The following is a 20,273-nucleotide window of genomic DNA, read 5'->3' as shown; positions in this document are numbered from 1 at the left end:
TCATTCTTGGTGATTTTAACATTCACGTTGACAACCCATCCAACTCCTACGCTTCTAAATTCCTTACTCTGATATCCTCCTTTAACCTCCGACTATCCTCTACCGCCCCTACTCACCGTGATGGCCATTGTCTCGACCTCGTTCTCTTCTCTTCCTGCTCACCTTCTAATTTCTGCACCTCAGTCCTTCCTATCTCAGATCATCACCTAATCACCCTCACACTTCATCACCCTCCCCCTCAACCTCGCCCAACTATAACCACTACCTTCAGGAATCTCCAAGCTGTCGACCCCCCTACCCTATCCTCTCACATCTCCAATCTCTTCCCGTCCATCTCGTCTTCTGAATCTGTCGACACGGCTGTCTCTACCTACAATGAAATTCTCTCCACTGCTCTGGATACCCTAGCACCATCTGTCTCTCGCCCCACTAAGCGCATTAATCCTCAGCCCTGGTTAACCCCATGCATCCATTACCTTCGCTCCTGCACCCGATCTGCTGAACGACTCTGGAGGAAATCTCGCACCCTGTCAGAATTCACCCATTACAAATTCATGCTATCCTCCTTCCAGTCCTCCCTATTCCTTGCCAAACAGGAATATTATTCTCAATTAACCAATTCTCTTGGCTCCAACCCTCATCGCCTCTTCGCAACCCTCAACTCCCTACTTAAAGTGCCCTCCGCTCCCACCCCCCCTCACTCTCTCCTCAAACATTAGCTGACTACTTCCGCGATAAAGTGCAGAAGATAAACCTTGAATTCACCTCCAAGCCTTCTCCTCCCTGTGACTTCTTAACCCACTCCCTCAACCAACCTAACCTGTCCTCCTTCTCCTCCTTCCCTGAGATCACCGAAGAGGAAACTGCTCGCCTTCTTTCTTCCTCTAAGTGCACCACCTGTTCCTCTGACCCCATTCCCACCAATCTGCTTACCAACATCTCTCCTACAGTTAAACCCTCAATCTGTCACATCCTCAACCTCTCTCTCTCCACTGCTACTGTCCCTGACACCTTCAAGCACGCTGTAGTCACTCCACTTCTTAAAAAACCATCACTTGACCCCACCTGTCCCTCCAATTACCGCCCCATCTCCCTTCCTCTCCAAATTACTTGAACACGCTGTCCACAGCCGCTGCCTTGATTTCCTCTCCTCTCAGGCCATCCTTGATCCGCTTCAATCCGGCTTTCGCCCACTACACTCAACAGAAACAGCTCTCTCCAAAGTCTGCAATGACCTGTTCCTTGCCAAATCCAAAGGTCACTACTCCATCCTTATCCTCCTCGACTTATCTGCCGCCTTCGACACCGTCAATCATAATTTACTTCTTGACACACTGTCCTCATTTGGATTCCAGGGCCCCGTCCTCTCCTGGTTCTCCTCGTATCTTTCCCAACGCACCTTCAGAGTATTTTCTAATGGCTCTTCTTCCACCCCCGTCCCGCTCTCTGTTGGGGTTCCTCAAGGATCTGTCCTTGGACCGCTTCTTTTCTCAATATACACCTCTTCCCTTGGCTCACTGATCTCATCACATGGTTTCCAGTACCATCTCTATGCCGATGACACCCAGCTCTACCTCTCCACTCCCGACATCACAGTCGAAACCCAGGCCAAAGTCTCGGCCTGCCTCTCAGATATCGCCGCCTGGATGTCCAACCGTCATCTGAAACTGAACATGGCAAAGACTGAGCTCCTTGTCTTCCCACTCAAACCCTCCTCTCCTCTTCCCCCACTCTCTGTCTCTGTTGACAACGCCCTCATCCTCCCCGTCTCATCAGCCCGCAATCTCAGAGTCATTTTCGACTCCTCCCTCTCCTTCTCTGCCCATATCCAGCAGACAGCTAAGACCTGTCGCTTCTTCCTCTATAATATTAGCAAAATCTGCCCATTCCTCTCTGAACAGACCACCCGAACCCTCGTCTACTCACTCGTTACCTCTCGTCTTGACTATTGCAACCTTCTCCTTGCTGGTCTCCCGCTTAGCCACCTATCCCCCCCTTCAATCTGTCCAAAATTCCGCTGCACGTCTTATCTACCGCGTGAACCGATACTCTCATATCACCCCTCTCCTCAAGTCGCTTCACTGGCTCCCGATTTGCTACCGTATTCAGTTCAAACTTCTCCTAATGACCTTCAAATGCACTCAATCTGCAGCCCCCCATTACCTCTCTACCCTGCTCTCTCCCTATGTCCCCACCCGTAACCTCCGCTCTCAGGACAAATCACTCCTATCTGTACCCTTCTCCACCACCGCTAACTCCAGACTCCGTCCCTTCTGCCTCGCATCACCTTATGCCTGGAACAGACTCCCCGAGCCCATACACCATGCGCCCTCCCTGCCCATCTTTAAGTCCTTACTCAAAACCCATCTCTTCTCCCTTGCTTTTGGCGCCTAACCACCTTCCCCATTCATGATACACTGACTACACTGACTACATAGTTTGTTACCTTTAGATTGTAAGCTCTCTTGAGCAGGGACTGTCCTTCCCCATGTTTTAACTTGTACAGCGCTGCGTAACCCTAGTAGCGCTATAGAAATGCTAAGTAGTAGTAGTAGTAATAGTAAAATGCATCAGATTACATCTGTTTCGGAAGCGCAGGAGGTCATACCAGAGGGAGACCTGCCAAAACACTAAGGCCGTCTGGAGGGTCCCGATCTGAGTCTGCCCTGAGATCTCACCCGAAGTGGCAGCGAGTGGGGCACAAGCGTTTGCAGCAACAGCAATCAGCCGGCCGCCTCACCTGAAGAAGGGCCTGGAGAAGATTAGGTGGTTATACCTTGCATGGACATTGACAGGAACCCTTGATTAGGTGCTCTGTTCTTTGTTATATATGAAGGAAATGGTTTGATCGTTAAGGCTGGAAAGCGGCCAGTTGATGTTTGAGGATGTTGATATCTTCAGTTGGGGGATATATGGTTGTGAAATGTTAGGAGCAGTTGTTATTGAATAGGAGAAGGTAAGATCTGATTATATGAGAGGCTGCGGGAGTAGGGTCACACTCCTCTCTTAAAGCACCTATTCTGAAATGGATGGGGTGCTATGGTTTAGCAGGGGTTGGATAGGGTGGGGGGGAGGGAGGAGGGATAATCTATGGAAAGTGAGAGGAAATTTTAAGAAGAGGGGGAGGCCAGATACGGGGGATGGGGTTCTGTATGGGTACGGGAGGAATTGACATGGAGGTTGAATGGAGGTTGGGGGAGGTGGAACTGGGATGGGAGTGGAGGGGATATGAATGGTCAGAGTGGGGCGAGGAAACTGTCAAGATGTCAGATCTGAAATTAATGCTCCTTAATGTTAGGGGCCTAAATGTGTATATGACGCGCCAGCTGCTATTTCGGGAGCTGGTCCGTTTAAAGGTGGACATAGCCCTGATTCAAGAGACACAAGCCACAGCATGAACGCCTGTGTCAGAATCGTAAATATCCTCATATATACTTTGCATCTAATCGTATGGGGGGTAAGACTAAGGGGGTTTTGATAGCATTTAATGACTCTCGTCTTTGGCATATTGAAAAAATCATTCAAGATAAAGCGGGTCGTTTTATATTAATAGTGGTTTCAGTGGGGACACATAGATACACTATAGTAAATGTCTATGGCCCTAATACGGATCATAAGGAATTTTTTCATCAGTTGGATCAGCTATTGTTGGCACATGGGGAGGGGTCAATGATAATTGGGGGGGGATTTTAATCTCACATTCAACCCCCGGTTAGATAACTCAACTCCAACAATACAATATGCCCAACAGGGTTGCTCAATGCTCCACGCATTTTTGACTAGAAGGCACCTGATAGATTTTTGGCGTCACACGAACCCCGTACAGAGAGAATACACGAACTTCTCTCCAGTCCATCGCTCTTATTCCCCTATAGAGTTTTGGTTAGGAGATGCTTCAATACTTCCCTGCATCTCTGATCAGCAAAGAGAATCACGCACATGGTCAGACCATAATCCGGTTATTCTGTGTCTTCGTCCTCAGAGCTGATCAACAACTACCCCATATTGGCACCTGGATGACGCTCTGCTCTCTGAGATGACAAATGTCCAACAACTGGAGCGCTGGATTAAAGAATATATACAATTAAATTATAATGGGGAGGTTTCAACGGTGGGACTGTGGGAGGGGTTTAAAGCGGTTATGCGAGGGCACCTTATTGCCTTAAAGGCTCATGTGCGCAAAGAAAAACAGCAAGCAGAGAACTCTTTACGGGGACGCTTGGAGGGGGTGGAAACACTCATAAGGGTGCACCATTGTGGCTCTGCTCCGAAATCATTACTAGACCAAGCACTTAAACTCCGTCAGGAGTTATAAGAGTTGCAATTAGCCGATATCTCGGAGCAGCTGCAGAGGATCCGACAGACGCATTTTGAATTTGGGAACAAAGCAAGTAGACTCCTAGCCCATAAGCTGAAAAAACAGGGGAGTAAAACACAGATCTCGTACCTGAGGGATGGTAGTGGCGTAGTAACCTCGGATCCAGTGGAGTTGCAATCAACGTTTCAGCAATTTTATACTAAACTCTATACTCCCAACATAGACCCGTCAAAGTAGGATATATCTGCTTTCTTAGGTCAGATCTGTTTACCGAGGTTACTAGATGGGGGCCCAACAAAGACTATCTAGACCTATTGAGCTTGATGAAATCTTAGAAGCAATTAAGGCTTTGGCTCCTTCCAAGTCTCCGGGGCCGGATGGCTTTACGAATAAGTTTTATAAGACTTTTAGTGGGCTCTTGGATCCTCCGTTGTTGAGGGTGTTTAATTCACTGCAGGAGGCACAGACACTTCCGGAGACCTGGAATATGGCCCTTATCACAGTCCTGCCTAAACCAGGCAAAGACCCACAGCTTTGCAGCTCCTATAGGCTGATCTCCTTACTGGGGGTGGACTATAAGATTTTCACCCAGATATTGGCCTCTCGTTTGCAACATTACCTTCCACTTTTAGTGCAGGAGGATCAAGTGGGGTTTGTTCAAGGGCGCCAAACGTTTGATAACATCCGTCGAGTGCTTCACCTTATTCACTACGCTCACTCTTCGAAAACTCCCATGTGCTTACTATCATTAGATGCCGAGAAGGCGTTTGATAGGGTGCATTGGCCCTTCTTATTTGCAGTCGTGGAAAAGATGGGAATTTCGGGAGGTTTCCTTCATTGGCTACATCTTTTATATAAGGGGCCTAGGGCAGCTGTACGTGTAAATGGTAGTCATTCTCCCCCGTTCCGCCTGTATCGGGGAACTCGACAGGGTTGTGCTTTATCCCCTCTTCTATTTGCAATGGTGACTGAGCCTTTGGCTATCTACATTCGCACACATCCAGATATTAGGGGGCTACGGCAGGGGACTATTGAATCACGAATTCTTTTGTTTGCAGATGACATATTGCTTACTTTGACCGAGCCCAGCACATCTTTCTCGGTCTTATCATCGGTACTGCAGGACTATGGGAAGATGTCGGGCTTTAAGATAAATATGGATAAATCTGAGGCCCTGAATATCACAATTCTGGATGATCAGGTAATGCCACTCAGATCCAGCTCTCCTTTTCGATGGGCAACGAGATTTATTAGATATTTGGGGATCAATCTAACTAAGTGTATAGAGGACCTTTATGAGGCAAATTTCCCTGGGAAGGTGCGGGAGCTATTTTTAGAGCTGGAGAGAGGGGCTGAGGATCTCCTGGCTTGCATGCATTAATGCGGTTAAAATGATTTTGCTTCCCAAATTATTGTATTTGTTTATGGTAGTTCCCATTCACATACCCAATACATTTTTTTCAAGGCCTGAATAGGAGAGAGTTCTCCTTTATCTGGAAAAAGAGACCACCAAGGGTACGTCGAGTGGTAATGTGTCAGCCCCGAGCCCATGGGGGAATGGGAGTCCCCTCCTTCTTTCTTTACTATCAGGCAGCTCATCTGAGAATCCTGGCTGAGTGGCTTCAGGGGAGGACAAAGATATAGTAACATAGTAACATAGTAGATGACGGCAGAAAAAGACCTGCATGGTCCATCCAGTCTGCCCAAGACAAACTCATATGTGTATACCTTACCTTGAATTTGTACCTGTCCTTTTCAGGGCACAGACCATATAAGTCTGCCCAGCAGTATTTCCCGCCTCCCAACCACCAGTCCCGCCTCCCATCACCGGCTCTGGTATAGACCGTATAAGTCTGCCCTCCCCTATCCTCGCCTCCCAACCACCACCCCCTCTTCCCCCCACCTGCTCCGCCACCCAATTTCAGCTAAGCTTCTGAGGATCCATTCCTTCTGCACAGGATTCCTCTATGCATATCCCACGCATGTTTGAACTCCGTTACCGTTTTCATCTCCACCAATGTTCAGTGTTAGAACAGACCTGGCTTGACCAATATCCATTGCGGGCTATTCCTTGGTTGCCAGAAGGACTATTGAGGGGGGTGGTCAAATTGGCCCTGCCACTCCTTCAGTGGCACCTTAGGACCTGGTGCACGATTAGAGGGCACTTTTTCCCAGGGCGTGTGCATTTTTTGCAAATGCCCATACGATTTGCTTTTGGGTTCCCTCCTTGTTATGGGAGATGGGAGCAATTAGGTTTACAAGAGTTGGGGCAAATGTGGGAGGATGGGAAACCAGTGGCATTTGAGGTACTACGGGAAGAATACGGGATACCCTCAACCAATGCATTTCAATATCGCCAACTGTGAGACTTCATCCTTAAGACGAGCAAAGGGGGAATTAAACTTAGTAGAAACGCAATTGGAATGGGCAATGGCTGGTGGGGGGGGGGAAGGGGGGAATATCGAGAATATATAAGGCACTACTTCAGCAGACTACACCTGTTACCTACTACACACAGAAGTGGGAAAAGGCACTGGGGGTATCTTATGCATACATAGAGTGGGAAAAGGTGAGTTTAAAGGGGGTCTGGATAGATTCCTGAAGGAAAAGTCCATTGATCGTTATTAAATTTTGGGTTTTTGCCAGGTTCTTGGGGCCTGGATTGGCCGCTGTCGGAGACAGAGTGATGGGCTTGATGGACCTTTGGTCTTTTCCCAGCGTGGTGGTGCTTATGTGCTTATAATCCCTGCTCAAGGTATCGGTGTCCAGTTCCTTGGTAGAGAATGGGTACAAGATACTTTATTGCTGGTACTAGACTCCCAAAAGATTAGCTAGAATGTTTAAGGGAGGGTCGGCCTTGTGCTGGCACCAATTTGGAGGGGAGGGGGATATGTATCATATTTGGTGGTCCTGTCCCTCAGCACAAGAGTTCTGGACTAAAGGTTTAACCTGACAAAGATTAGTTACCCTATGAAAATGGAGCATGTTAAACCACAAGGTGTGAACTCAAACATTCACCGGTTAGTGACTCAGGTGTTTGTGGCTAGCAAGTTAGTACTGGCGGCAGCATGGAAACAACAGTCTCTGCCTGACTTAGCCTTGTTAAAAAGCAAGCTGGACTATATCCATTTGATGTCTAAACTTACAGCATTGTGTACAGGCACTATAATAGCTTATCACCACATCTGGGACCCATATATTTTATGGAACGGCTTCACCAGAACCTCAGAAGGGGGGAGGGGGTGGATAGGTATATTAAGATAAAAAGTAAAGTCAGCTATGTTAGTACATAAGAACATAAGTAATGCCACACTGGGAAAAGACCAAAGGTCCATCGAGCCCAGCATCCTGTCCACGACAGCGGCCAATCCAGGCCAAGGGCACCTGGCAAGCTTCCCAAACGTACAAACATTCTATACATGTTATTCCTGGAATTGTGGATTTTTCCTAAGTCCATTTAGTAGTGGTTTATGGACTTGTCCTTTAGGAAACCGTCTAACCCCTTTTTAAACTCTGCCAAGCTAACCGCCTTCACCACGTTCTCCGGCAATGAATTCCAGAGTTTAATTACGGGTTGGGTGAAGAAATATTTTCTCCGATTTGTTTTAAATTTACTACACTGTAGTTTCATCGCATGCCCCCTAGTCCTAGTATTTTTGGAAAGTGTGAACAGCAGGCGCTTCACATCCACCTGTTCCACCCCACTCATTATTTTATATACCTCTATCATGTCTATTGTACCTTTTACCTGAATCAAGTATGTGGATGGTTAATATGTTGTATTGTTCTAAGGCAGAAGTTTCAATAAAACTACAAATAAATGGTAAAAAAAAAAAAAAAACTAAGAATGTACATGGATAATGAAAAACAAAATCCAGTTGCCAAAAATCCAATTGGAGAAAGGCTCTCCTACAATTTTGGATGACTTTAGAGACATCTGAAAAAATAGATATCACTTGTTTATAAAATTTCACAACCATTTAAAAACAGGCTTTCAAAACAGTATTATTTCTTGAAGTGTATTTCTCTAGTTTGGCCAGCAGGTGGGTGCATGCTTATGTTTAAAGTTGTTACCCAGAAATGACAGTTTCCTTTTTAGTTAACACAAGATGAGAGGTAACCTGCAGTGATGTGGCCAGCTATTTTTAAAACTTCTTGTTCTGAACTCTGATTGGCCCAGGAACTCAAAATTCATCTACGATGTACTGGCTTTTTATCCAGTCTTAGCCAGGGAGAAAAGAAAGATCTCTTTGTTGAGGCCCTGTGAACAGTTATATTTGATAATCTGTGAGCAGCTATATGTCCTGATCTCCCCAGGTACTATTTAGATAGTGAACAAATGTTTAGTTAGTTTTATAATTGATCCATACTATTGTTTAGCTGATTGCACCTTTTCTGTTCTTTCTAGGAACTACGGGACCACTGGGAATGTGGCTCCAGCAACCTAGAAATCACTGGTGATAATTTGAGAGTGTGAGACTCACCCAGAGGCAGTTGGGACCCAGTCGGTGGGAGGAGGGTGCTTGTGTAGAGTACAAGCGGCAGGTGCAGGTGGACCTGGGCTGTGCTGGGGAGAGACCCTCTAAGAGGCTGCAGTGTAACCCCGGGCAGGTGGCTAGGCGTTTCATGATGGGATAGACGCCCAGTTGCGTCTATCCCATTAGTAGTAAAAATGATGGAGAGCTTTGTGACTAAACAGCTTACGGAATACCTGGACAAATTCTCAATACTATATAATTCACAATCAGGATTCCGATCCCACCATAGCACCAAAACTGTCCTAGTCACCCTCCTGGCCAAATTCAAGGAGGAGATTGGCACAGGCAAAGTTCGACATGTCGAGCACATTCGACATGGTAAACCACAACATACTACTAAGAATACTAGGCCACTTCGGGATTGAAGGAAACATACTTAACTGGATCAAAGGCTTTCTAACCACCAGAACTTATCAAGTAAAATCAAAGTCAAACATATCACCACCGTGGAAAGCAGTCTGCGGAGTACCTCAAGGATCACCATTATCACCAATATTCTTCAACATGATGATGATTCCACTGGCACAGTCCTTATCCAACTGAGGCCTTAACCCATTCATTTACGCAGATGATGTTACAATATACATCCCCTTCAGACATGATCTAACAGAAATAACCAACAAAATCAACGATAGTCTGAACATCATGGACTCCTGGGCAAACTCATTCCAACTGAAACTGAAACTGAAAAAACATATTGCCTCATCCTCTCCTCTCCATATAACAAATACAAACCCACAACCATAAATACTCCAGGACATACTCTCTCTACCTCGGACAGTTTGAAAATACTCGGTGTCACACTCGATTGTGACCTTACCCTCGAGAGCCAAGTAAACTCTGTAACAAAGAAAATGTTCTATTCAATGTGGAAGCTCAAACGATTAAAACCTTTCTTCCCAAGAGCAACTTTTCGATACCTAATACAATCAATTGTCCTAAACCATGCAGATTATTGCAACGGAATCTACACGGGCTGCAAAGAACAACTCATTAAAAAACTCCAGACCACCCAAAATACAGCAGCCAGGCTGATATTCAGCAAAACACACTTCAAAAGTGCCAAGCCCCTCCGAGAAAAGTTGCATTGGCTCCCAATCAAAGAACGGATCATCTTCAAAATCTGCACCTTAGTCCACAAAATCATATACGGCGTAGTCCCAGAATACATGACAGACCTCATAGACTTACCAATAAGAAACAAAGTCAGATCATCAAGATCCTACCTAAACCTACACTACCCAAATTGCAAAGGACTGAAATACAAAACAACTTACGCAGCCGGCTTCTCCTACATAAGCGCACAACTATGGAATGGGCTCCCAAAAGCTGTGAAAACAATCCATGACCACTTGAACTTCAGGAGATCACTAAAAACCAACCTCTTCAAAAAGGCCTACCCCAATGACCCCACATAACCCTCTTCACCTACCAACACAGTATGACTATGATCGAACGGGACAACACGCAATCTTCATCCATTCCGACCCTCCACTTATACCTCATACGATCACTATACAACATTGTATTTGTTAACCACCGACTGGGCAAACGCCTTTGACGGTGCTATGTAAGCCACATTGAGCCTGCAAATAGGTGGGAAAATGTGGGGTACAAATGCAACAAATAAATAAATGATAGGGCACAAATCAAAAATGCTCTCATTTGTCACATTTTGTCATTAGTATTAAATAAAATACACATCATTAGTACTAGTGTCGTGTGTCCTGATGAATACAGCACCACACTTTTGATTAGATTTAAACACCGCTTCAATGTGATCTTTTGAGCAATCTCCCTGGCTTTCAGCCCCGCTCCAAGAACTGAAGATTTAAAGGGAAGAAAACTAGTAAGACACACAAGACAGTCTAAAGGTTCCTCAATCCTGGTTCTAACACAGCCATCCTCAGATAGCAGGGCTGAGACAGGCTGCAATCATACTTGGAAGCTGCTGGATTAGAAGAGGTACTTTTATTAAATCAGCCCCTGAAGATAACACAATCCTTACCTAGTGAGATCAGGGTCTCATAATTCTCCTTCATCACCTCCCTGTAAAGCTCCTTCTGACCTTCATCCAAATACTCCCACTGCTCCCGGGAGAAATAGACAGTGATATCCTCAAACGTCACTGGCACCTGAAACACAGTCCAGGGACAAACTAGAATTCAGCTTTTATTCTTATAACAGTATATTATTGAAAAGAGGACTTCAGGATCCCTAGAAACTGACAGATTTGCTCCCGCATGTATGGCCCTAAACTCAGTTTCTTCTACCAATGCCAAGGTTTGCAAGTCTAGCTATGAACTTAGGTGGACACTTAACAGTATTTTATAGAGAGTAGGCATGTACCTTTCTTTATAGAATAAACTCATGTATTTATAGGTCCAGTTATAGAATTATATTCTTAACATGCCTTAAAGCTGTAAGGGATTGAGAGACACCAGCATTAGAATCGCAGCCAGCCCTTGATCCCCTGAACCTCAAAGGCTCTAATTGGAAAACACCGCTGCCTCCAGGTTAGGTATGTTCAATTTCAAGGCCAGCAAAGCTTTTCTCATGATTTGTGACAAGTATTTACTCTCCGCTTTGCCCAGCAGTTGAAGAGATGAACTTTTGCCTACACTTGAGCAAAGCTGCCAAATTACCCAGTTCAAGAGGGAGATTTTAGGACTGTCCTGGATTTCAGGCAACCCTGTCCCCGTGCACTATGGAGCCTGTAGCATTGATTTCAATGGGTAGAATCAAGAACTACAAACAGCACTGCTTTTGGGATGCTAGTTCAAAAGCAGGACTACTCAATAAAATATACCTCCTGCAGGTGGGTAACTTGGCAGTTCTGCTGCTTTGGTTGAGGAAGGGTATCACATGGAAGCCTTGAAATACCAGCCAGCCTTTTCTCCTGGAGTATGTGTTTAGAGGGCTTTCTGGTCACAACCCTGCTACAGCAAGGTGCACGACAGGAATTAAGTGCTTTGGCTGATCTCTGCAGTGACGGAGCATGTCCCTACCAGATAGGAATAGGGGGCACGCGATGAAGCTACAAAGTAGTAAATTTAATACGAATTGAAGAAAAATTTTCTTCACTCCACGTGTAATTAAACTCTGGAATTCGTTGACAGAGAATGCGGTAAAGTCAGTTAGCTTAGTGGGGTTTAAAAAAGGTCTGGACGGCTTCCTAAAGGAAACGCCCATAGACCATTATTAAATTAAAATCCACTGCTTATTTCTGGGATAAGCAGCATAAAATGTATTGAACTTTTTCAGAATCTAGCCAGGTATTTGTGACCTGGATTGGCCACTGTTGGAAACAGGATGCTGGGCTTGATGGACCTTTGGTCTGTCCCAGTGTGGCAATACTTATGTACTTATGTAACAGCAGAGGATGCTGCGTGGCAGGAACAATGTGTGTTTGGGCGAGGGAGGGGGGATCTCTACAAACTGTCCACCGATCAGAACCTACTACTACTACTACTACTATTTAGCATTTCTATAGCGCTACAAGGCGTACGCAGCGCTGCACAAACATAGAAGAAAGACAGTCCCTGCTCAAAGAGCTTACAATCTAATAGACAAAAATAAATAAAGTAATCAAATCAATTAACCATAACACAAACTAGATGGACAGAAAGGCAACATCCTGCTCACCCCAATACCAAAAGACACCCAGAAAAAAACAAACGACATTACAAACTAAACCTATCCCTAAAATGGCGGAAAAGGAGCTCTCTACACACACGAGAACACACAATCCATACCACGAGAGGCCAAATAGACCCGGATACTGTCTGGCAACAGATATACAACAACAATTGGACAGCACAAACGGACTCCATATACTACCTCTCAGAATGGGATAAAAGATGCAGACACAGGGGGGTAGGGGTTTAAAGTTGGGGTAGATTTAAATGTAAAATTATAAAATGGTTGAAGTATTATAAGCTGCATATTTGACAATGTTAATCTGTTAGTAGTGTTGCAAGTGATATTGAGTAGCGTCACCTGGCTTGATTGTGCATCATCATATTTAGCTGCTGTTATGTAAAGACGGTCAAGCTTGTGTTCGATTGACAAAACTGAATAAAGACTTCTATAAATTAAAAAAAAAAAAAAGATGCAGACACATATTAGACGAAATAGCACCCTAACAAACAAGAACTTCACGTAGACACAACTTGATACCGTGGTTCAACGAAGAATTGAAAAAATTAAAAACACAAACAAGGAAACTGGAACATGCATGGAAAAAAATAAAAGACGAACACACACTCAACGCATGGAAACAACTACAAAACTAAAATTGGGCCGGACTACAAAAACACGAAGGAACTATACCATCTCGTGAACAAACTACTCGACACATCGCTGGTCATCACAACCAACACTGACATCCCATCTGCAGCCAACCTTGCTAAATATTTCAATGAAAAAAATCGCAAATCTACGCAAAACCCTACCTCATAACAACACAGACAGAGAAAACTTCATCAATGGTCTAGACCAAACCCCTGGTGAATACCCTGCGGACCGAATATGGTCAAATTTCGCTCTCCTCAGCGCCGACACAGTTACCCAGATGATTAAAAAATACTCCAACAGCCACTGTCAACTGGACACCTGCCCCAGCTACCTAGTACAATCTGCCCCCACCGTTTCATAACAGATCTCACATCCCACTTAAACTTCATGCTTCAGCAGGGTATCTTCCCTAAAGAAAAAGGCAACATCCTGCTCACCCCAATACCAAAAGACACCAAGAAAAAAACAAACGACGTTACCAACTACCGCCCAATAGCATCTATCCCATTAGTAGTCAAACTAATGGAAGGACTGGTGACCAAACAACTTAATGACTACATAAACAAATTCACTATACTACATGAGTCACAATCAGGATTTCGACCCCATACACAGCACCAAATCAGTACTACTTACTCTCCTAAACAAATTCAAGCAGGAAATAGCAATAGGAAAGAGCATTTTCCTCCTCCAATTTGATATGTCAAGTGCATTTGACATAGTTAACCATAACATACTGCTAAGCAGGGGCGTAGCCAGACCTCGGCGGGAGGGGGGGGGGGGGGCAGAGCCCGGGGAGGGGGGCACTGTTTAGTCACCTCCCCCCTGCCGCTGCCCCCCCCCCGCAACCGCAAACCCAACCCCCCGCCACCACCTTGGACCCCCGCGCCCCACCCCACCACCACCGCATCAGGTACCTTGTTTGCTGGCGGAGGTCCCCAAACCCCACCAGCCGAAGAGTTTTCTTCAGCGCCAGTCAACTCCGGCGTCTTCGTTGTGAGATCTTCTGTTTCTGATGCCTTACGTCCTGCACAGGGCTACATGCACGGTGCAGGACTTAAGGCGTCAGAAACAGATGATCCCACAACAAAGGTGCCGGAGTCGACCGGCGCTGAAGAAAACTCTTCGGCTGGTGGGGTTTGGGGACCCCCGCCAGCAAACAAGGTACCTGATGCGGTGGCGGGGCGGGGGGCAGGCGGCGACGCCGGGAGGGGTCAAATGTAGAGGGGTCCAGGGCGTAATCTACAGGGGCCCATGCCCCCGTGGCCCCACGTAGCTACGCCCCTGCTGCTAAGACTCCTAGAATACTTTGGAATCGGTGGTGATACTCTCAACTGGATCAAGGTTTTTCTAACCACCAGAACATATCGAGTGAAATCAAACACAAACATATCGCCACCGTGGAAACCAGACTGCGGAGTACCGCAAGGATCACCACTATCACCGACCTTTTCAACCTCGTGATGACCCCACTAGCCAAGGCCTTATCCACCCAAGGCCTTAACCCATTTATCTACACTGATGATGTTACATTATACATCCCCTACAAACATGATCTGGCAGAAATCACCAACGAAATCAAGCTCAGCTTAAACATCATGAACTCATGGGCTAATGCATTCCAATTAAAACTCAATACAGAAAAGACACACTGTGGGGCTCATTTTCAAAGCACTTAGACTTACAAAGTTATATAGTAACCTATGGAGCTTTGTAAGTCTAAGTACTTTGAAAATACACCTCACTGTCTCATCATATCATCCCAATACAATACATACAAACCCACAAACATTAACACCCCAGAATACACCCTCCCTATCTCAGCCTCAAAATTCTCGGAGTAACAATCGACCGTAACATCTCACAAGACCCAAGCAAAATCCACCATAAAGAAAATGTTTTTCTCAATATGGAAACTCAAACGCGTGAAACCATTCTTCCCGAGGGAAATATTTCGTAACCTGATACAGTCAATAGTACTAAGCCACGCAGACTACTGCAATGGAATCTACGCGGGTTGCAAGGATCAAATCATAAAGAAACTCCAGACCACCCAAAACACAGCAGCTAGGCTATTTGGAAAAACACATCTTGACAGTGCCAAACCACTCCGAGAAAAACTGCATTGGCTACCAATCAAAGAACGTATCACTTTCAAAATCTGCACGACTGTTCATAAAATTATTTACAGCGAGGCACTGGAATACATGACAGATCTCATCGACCTGCCAACCAGAAACACCACAAAATCAGCACGATCATACCTAAACCTCCACTACCCAAGCAGCAAAGGACTCAAATACAAATCCACCTATGCATCCAGCTTTACCTACTCAAGCGCACAACTATGGAACGCACTGCCAAAGGCAGTAAAAACTACGCTCGACCACCTAAAGTTCCGGAAAGTACTAAAAACAGACCTGTTCAGAAAAGCATACCCCGCCAACCCAACATAAAAAAATACCTGGATACCTGCGACACAACGTAACCAAAGATTGTAATGACACATCCTAACTCTTCCTCTCTATTTCCCCCCAAATGTACCTGCCATACATGTACCTCATTCTACTACAATCTCACCTGTATTCATTCATACCTTGTATTTGTTCAGACCGGAATCGGCTAACGCCGTTAACAGTACTATGTTAACAGTACTCTGCTGCCCGTCTCATCTTCCGCCAGGGTCGCTTTACTCATACTACCCCTCTCCTCAAGACCCTTCACTGGCTCCCTATCCGTTTTCGCATCCTGTTCAAGCTTCTTCTACTAACCTATAAATGTACTCACTCTGCTGCTCCCCAGTATCTCTCCACACTCGTCCTTCCCTACACCCCTTCCCGTGCACTCCGCTCCATGGATAAATCCTTCTTATCTGTTCCCTTCTCCACTACTGCCAACTCCAGACTTCGCGCCTTCTGTCTCGCTGCACCCTACGCCTGGAATAAACTTCCTGAGCCCCTACATCTTGCCCCATCCTTGGCCACCTTTAAATCTAGACTGAAAGCCCACCTCTTTAACATTGCTTTTGACTCGTAACCACTTGTAACCACTCGCCTCCACCTACCCTCCTCTCTTCCTTCCCGTTCACATTAATTGATTTGATTTGCTTACTTTATTTATTTTTGTCTATTAGATTGTAAGCTCTTTGAGCAGGGACTGTCTTTCTTCTATGTTTGTGCAGCGCTGCGTACGCCTTGTAGCGCTATAGAAATGCTAAATAGTAGTAGTAGTACTATGTAAGCCACATTGAGCCTGTAAAAAGGTGGGAAAATGTGGGATACAAATGTAACAAATAAATAAAAGCTGGGGGAGAGGGGCACTGTATGGCAGGAAGTCTCAGTACTGAATAGCAAGCAATACTGCACAGCACAAATGAGATACATTAACAGAACTCTGTGTGCGGACGAAAATCTAGAATTGGAATAAGAGAGAGAGTTCACCAGGGCAGGAATAAGATGTGCATTGCAGAGCAATATGTTTGAGGGTCTTGGTACTGGAATAGCAGAATAGGAAGGGCTGTTACATAGCAGGAATGAGGGGCAATGGTAGAGCTGTGTGTGAGAAAGTCTTGGTACTAGAACAACAGGCTGTATCATGTAGCAGATATGAGGTGCAGTAGCAGAGTTATGTCTGGGGTTACTACTACTACTACTATTTAGCATTTTTATAGCGCTACAAAGCGTACGCAGCGCTGCACAAACATAGAAGAAAGACAGTCCCTGTTCAAAGAGCTTACGATCTAATAGACAAAAAATAAAGCAAGCAAATCAATTAATGTGTAGAGGAAAGAGGAGAGGAGGGTAGGTGGAGGCGAGTGGTTACAAGTCAAAAGCAACGTTAAAGAGGTGGGCTTTCAACTAGATATAAAGACGGCCAAGGATGGGGCAAGACATAGGGGCTCAGGAAGTCTATTCCAGGCGTAGGGTGCAGCGAGACAGAAGGAGCGAAGTCTGGAGTTGGCAGTAGTGGGATAGAAGGAGGTCTGAGCGGCAGAAATGAATTGCATTTCCAGTGCTAAGGAAGGAAGGAAGCAGCCTTGTATTTGGAGGAATGGGCTGAGAGCCAATGAAGCTGAGTTTCAAATATCATTCTCCTGCTGCTGACATTCCTTGTGACCTTGGGCAAGTCATTTAATTTCATATTGCCTGAACCACCGAATTCATAGCTAGGCGTTTCAGCTCCTTCATACATGTTCACTCTGGACACTATCAATTCAAACCTTACTATTTGTACAAAAGGTAATATTCCAGCGGGACACCCCTGATCCAGTAGTTTAGCCATGGGGGGCCCTGGGGGCCTAGCACTCCCAATTTGGATTTAGACCCCATCCCCCCACAAAAAAAACATATTGAGGGGCTGTCCTTGCTTTGGTCTCCAAGCCCCACCAGCGGAAACCCTCCTCTGTGTGAAGCCTGACAGTTGGCTGTGCTTTTCCTTGGCCACTGCTGCGCTGCCTCTCTCCCCCCCCCCCCCCCCCCCCCCCCCCCCCCCCCCACACACACACACACAAGCATGCATGTGTGAAAAAGAGAAACTAGGCTGATCAGGTTCAGTATGGTCCAGTGGGTTATACAGAGGGCTTGAGACTGCAGACAGACCTGGGAAAGGGGAAGCTGGAAAGAGAGAAGGCTGGAGGCTGTGGATGGAAAAGGGAAATGGGGAGGAGGGAGGAGTGTGGAAATCGAATCTGAAGAGACCACAGGAAGCAGAAACTGAGGGAGAGTCATAAAGCCAGGGGAAAGCCAGGAAGAAGAACCTGAGGGGCTGCAGGGAATAAAGAGCAGAACTTTCTTTTCTGGAGCCCCAGGAACGGATTGAGCAGTGCCAGGCTCATTTCTTCTTCTGCTTGTGTATCAGAGGCTGCCTGGCATTGCCTGGCACTGCATCCCCTGCTGCCCACCTCCTGCCAGTCTCCTACCTGCTCCACAGCACCATTTCCAGCCCTGGCTCCCTCTTTGCTGGCTCAGGAGCAGCAGCCCTGTGAAGGGAGGGGAACCAGGAAGAAGAACTTTCTTTTTCGTCTGCTTGCTCCATGCACCATGTGTGTATCAGAGGTTGCATGACATTGCCTGGCACTGCATCCCCTGCTGCCCACCTCCTGCCAGTCTCCTACCTGCTGAGCACAAAGCCCTGCAGCCATTCTCCTGCCCTTCTCCACAGCACCATTTCCAGCTCTGGCTCCCTCACTCCCTGCACCTTTGCTTCCCTCCTAATGGCTTGAGAGAAAGAGAGAGAAAGGAAGGAGGAAGTTTAGGGATAGATCAGAGGAGCAGGAGAGAGGGAGGAGGGAACATGGATCTAAGAGATCAGAGGAAGCAGAAACTGAGAGCTTTATAAAAACAGATTAGAACCACAAAGAAGAACTTTCTTTTTCGTCTGCTTGCTCCATGCACCATGTGTGTATCAGAGGTTGCATGACATTGCCTGGCACTGCATCCCCTGCTGCCCACCTCCTGCCAGTCTCCTACCTGCTCAGCACAAAGCCCTGCTGCCATTCTCCTGCCCATCTCCATAGCACAAATTCAAGCCCTGGCTCTCTCCCTCCCCACACAGCTTTGCTGAATCAGTGCAGGCACTCAACTCTCCTAATGGCTTCAGGCAGAGAGAAAGGGGTAGGGCTGAGGGCAAAGTCTGGGACAGATCATAGGAGAGAAGAGAAGCAGGAGGGAGGGACCTCGGGGGAGAGCTGCCTCTGACTACTGCCATCTCCTGCACCCGCCCAGCACTGACAGCAGGGGAGCTGATCCTGTACAGACTATCTCAGATTCAGATCAAGAATGTGTATTACAGGATACAGGTCAGCAAAACGTATTTAAACATTTCTATTCCACCTACAACTAAGCGGATCACATCAAAACATACATAATAAAATCACAGACAAATCAACAAAGAAATGTCAGCCCCATGCTTTCACAGACAAGTATGTCTTAGGTTTTTATAAAACTGTTCCATGCTGTTACACAATCTTAAGTGCCCAGTGTACCTGGATGTAGCTCACCTTGAGCTACTATTGAAAATGGTATGAGCAAAATCCAAATAAATAAATAAACAAATAGCCAGGCAAATCATTCCAGATCTGTGGGCCAGTGATTGAGAATTCTGCAGTCTGGGTATAAGCATGTTTCACAGAGTTCAATTTGTCATTTGCAAGCGTCATCAAATTTTCAGACCGCAAAGCCCTCGACGGCCGATATACATGAATTATCCCTTTAAAATACCATGGAACACATTCTGAGTACAACACCTGACGTATCAAACTTGCAATCTTATACTGCGCTCAAGATTGAACAGGTAGCCGATACAATGATCGAAGAACCGGCGACATGTTCAAACCGTGAAGTCCCTGCCACTAACCTGGTTGCAGCATTCTGGATGTCTGCAAGGCCTGCATTCTAGATTTAGCAATACATAGATACAGAGCGATGCAGAAATCAATCCAAGAAGTCTCCAAACACTGGACTACAGACCTGAAATCACGCTTTGATAACATTGGTTTTAACCTTGTCAATAAATGAAGCTGAAAGAATGCAGATCTTACTAAATTTAAAACTGTCCTTGCTAGTTCATTTATGTTGGCAGGACTTCGAAAGACAACAAAGAGAGTCCAAATCTCCCGCAAAAACACACAAGGAAACAACAAGTCAAGCGGAAGATATCCAGAAGGACCAGACTGAAGTCACAGATGTTAACAGCCAAAATAGTTTATTGGGACCCTACACAGTCCGTGTTTCGGCCGAAAGGCCTTCTTCAGGGGTCTTTAAATTGGCAAATACAGATAGTTCAATCAAACGTGCTTATGGAATAAACCGATCTGGACAGAACTCAGAGTGAGAAGCGCTAAAACTGTCCAAAAGCAGCGATAGCTTCCGAGTCTGTAAGAAAGCACGTTTGATTGAACTATCTGTATTTGCCAATTTAAAGACCCCTGAAGAAGGCCCGAAACACGGACCATGTAGAGTCCCAATAAACTATTTTTGGCTGTTAACATCTGTGACTTCAGTCTGGTCCTTCTGGATATCTTCCGCTTGACTTGTTGTTTCCTGGCAGGACTTCGAGACAGATGAAACACCAATTGCCTGAACACAAATCCAGAATAAACTGCAAGAATAAACAGGCTTCAC

General features: G+C 45.8%; 1 protein-coding gene across 2 annotated transcripts in view; it reads right to left on the bottom strand.

The window, feature by feature from the left end:
- The window catches only part of LOC115464605 (zinc finger protein 585A-like), a 28,901-nt gene extending 10,162 nt beyond the window's left edge, over window positions 1–18,739 (bottom strand). The window contains exons 1-2 of one of the 2 annotated variants that reach the window (XM_030194968.1): window positions 18,621–18,739; window positions 10,865–10,991 (exon numbers count right to left, since the gene is read on the bottom strand). In XM_030194968.1, the coding sequence (XP_030050828.1) occupies window positions 10,865–10,991; window positions 18,621–18,665 (172 nt within the window). In that variant the 5' untranslated portion in view covers window positions 18,666–18,739. Of the gene's footprint in view, window positions 1–10,864; window positions 10,992–18,265; window positions 18,297–18,620 lie in introns of those variants that run through there. The other variant, XM_030194975.1, reaches the window with a different exon arrangement.
- Window positions 18,740–20,273: the final 1,534 nt, after the last annotated feature.

Source organism: Microcaecilia unicolor, chromosome 1 (genome assembly GCF_901765095.1).
Source record: "Microcaecilia unicolor chromosome 1, aMicUni1.1, whole genome shotgun sequence".
Classification (NCBI taxonomy): domain Eukaryota; kingdom Metazoa; phylum Chordata; class Amphibia; order Gymnophiona; family Siphonopidae; genus Microcaecilia; species Microcaecilia unicolor.
The sequence above is the reverse complement of the archived record's forward strand: the minus strand, read 5'-3'. Positions and strand labels throughout refer to the sequence as shown.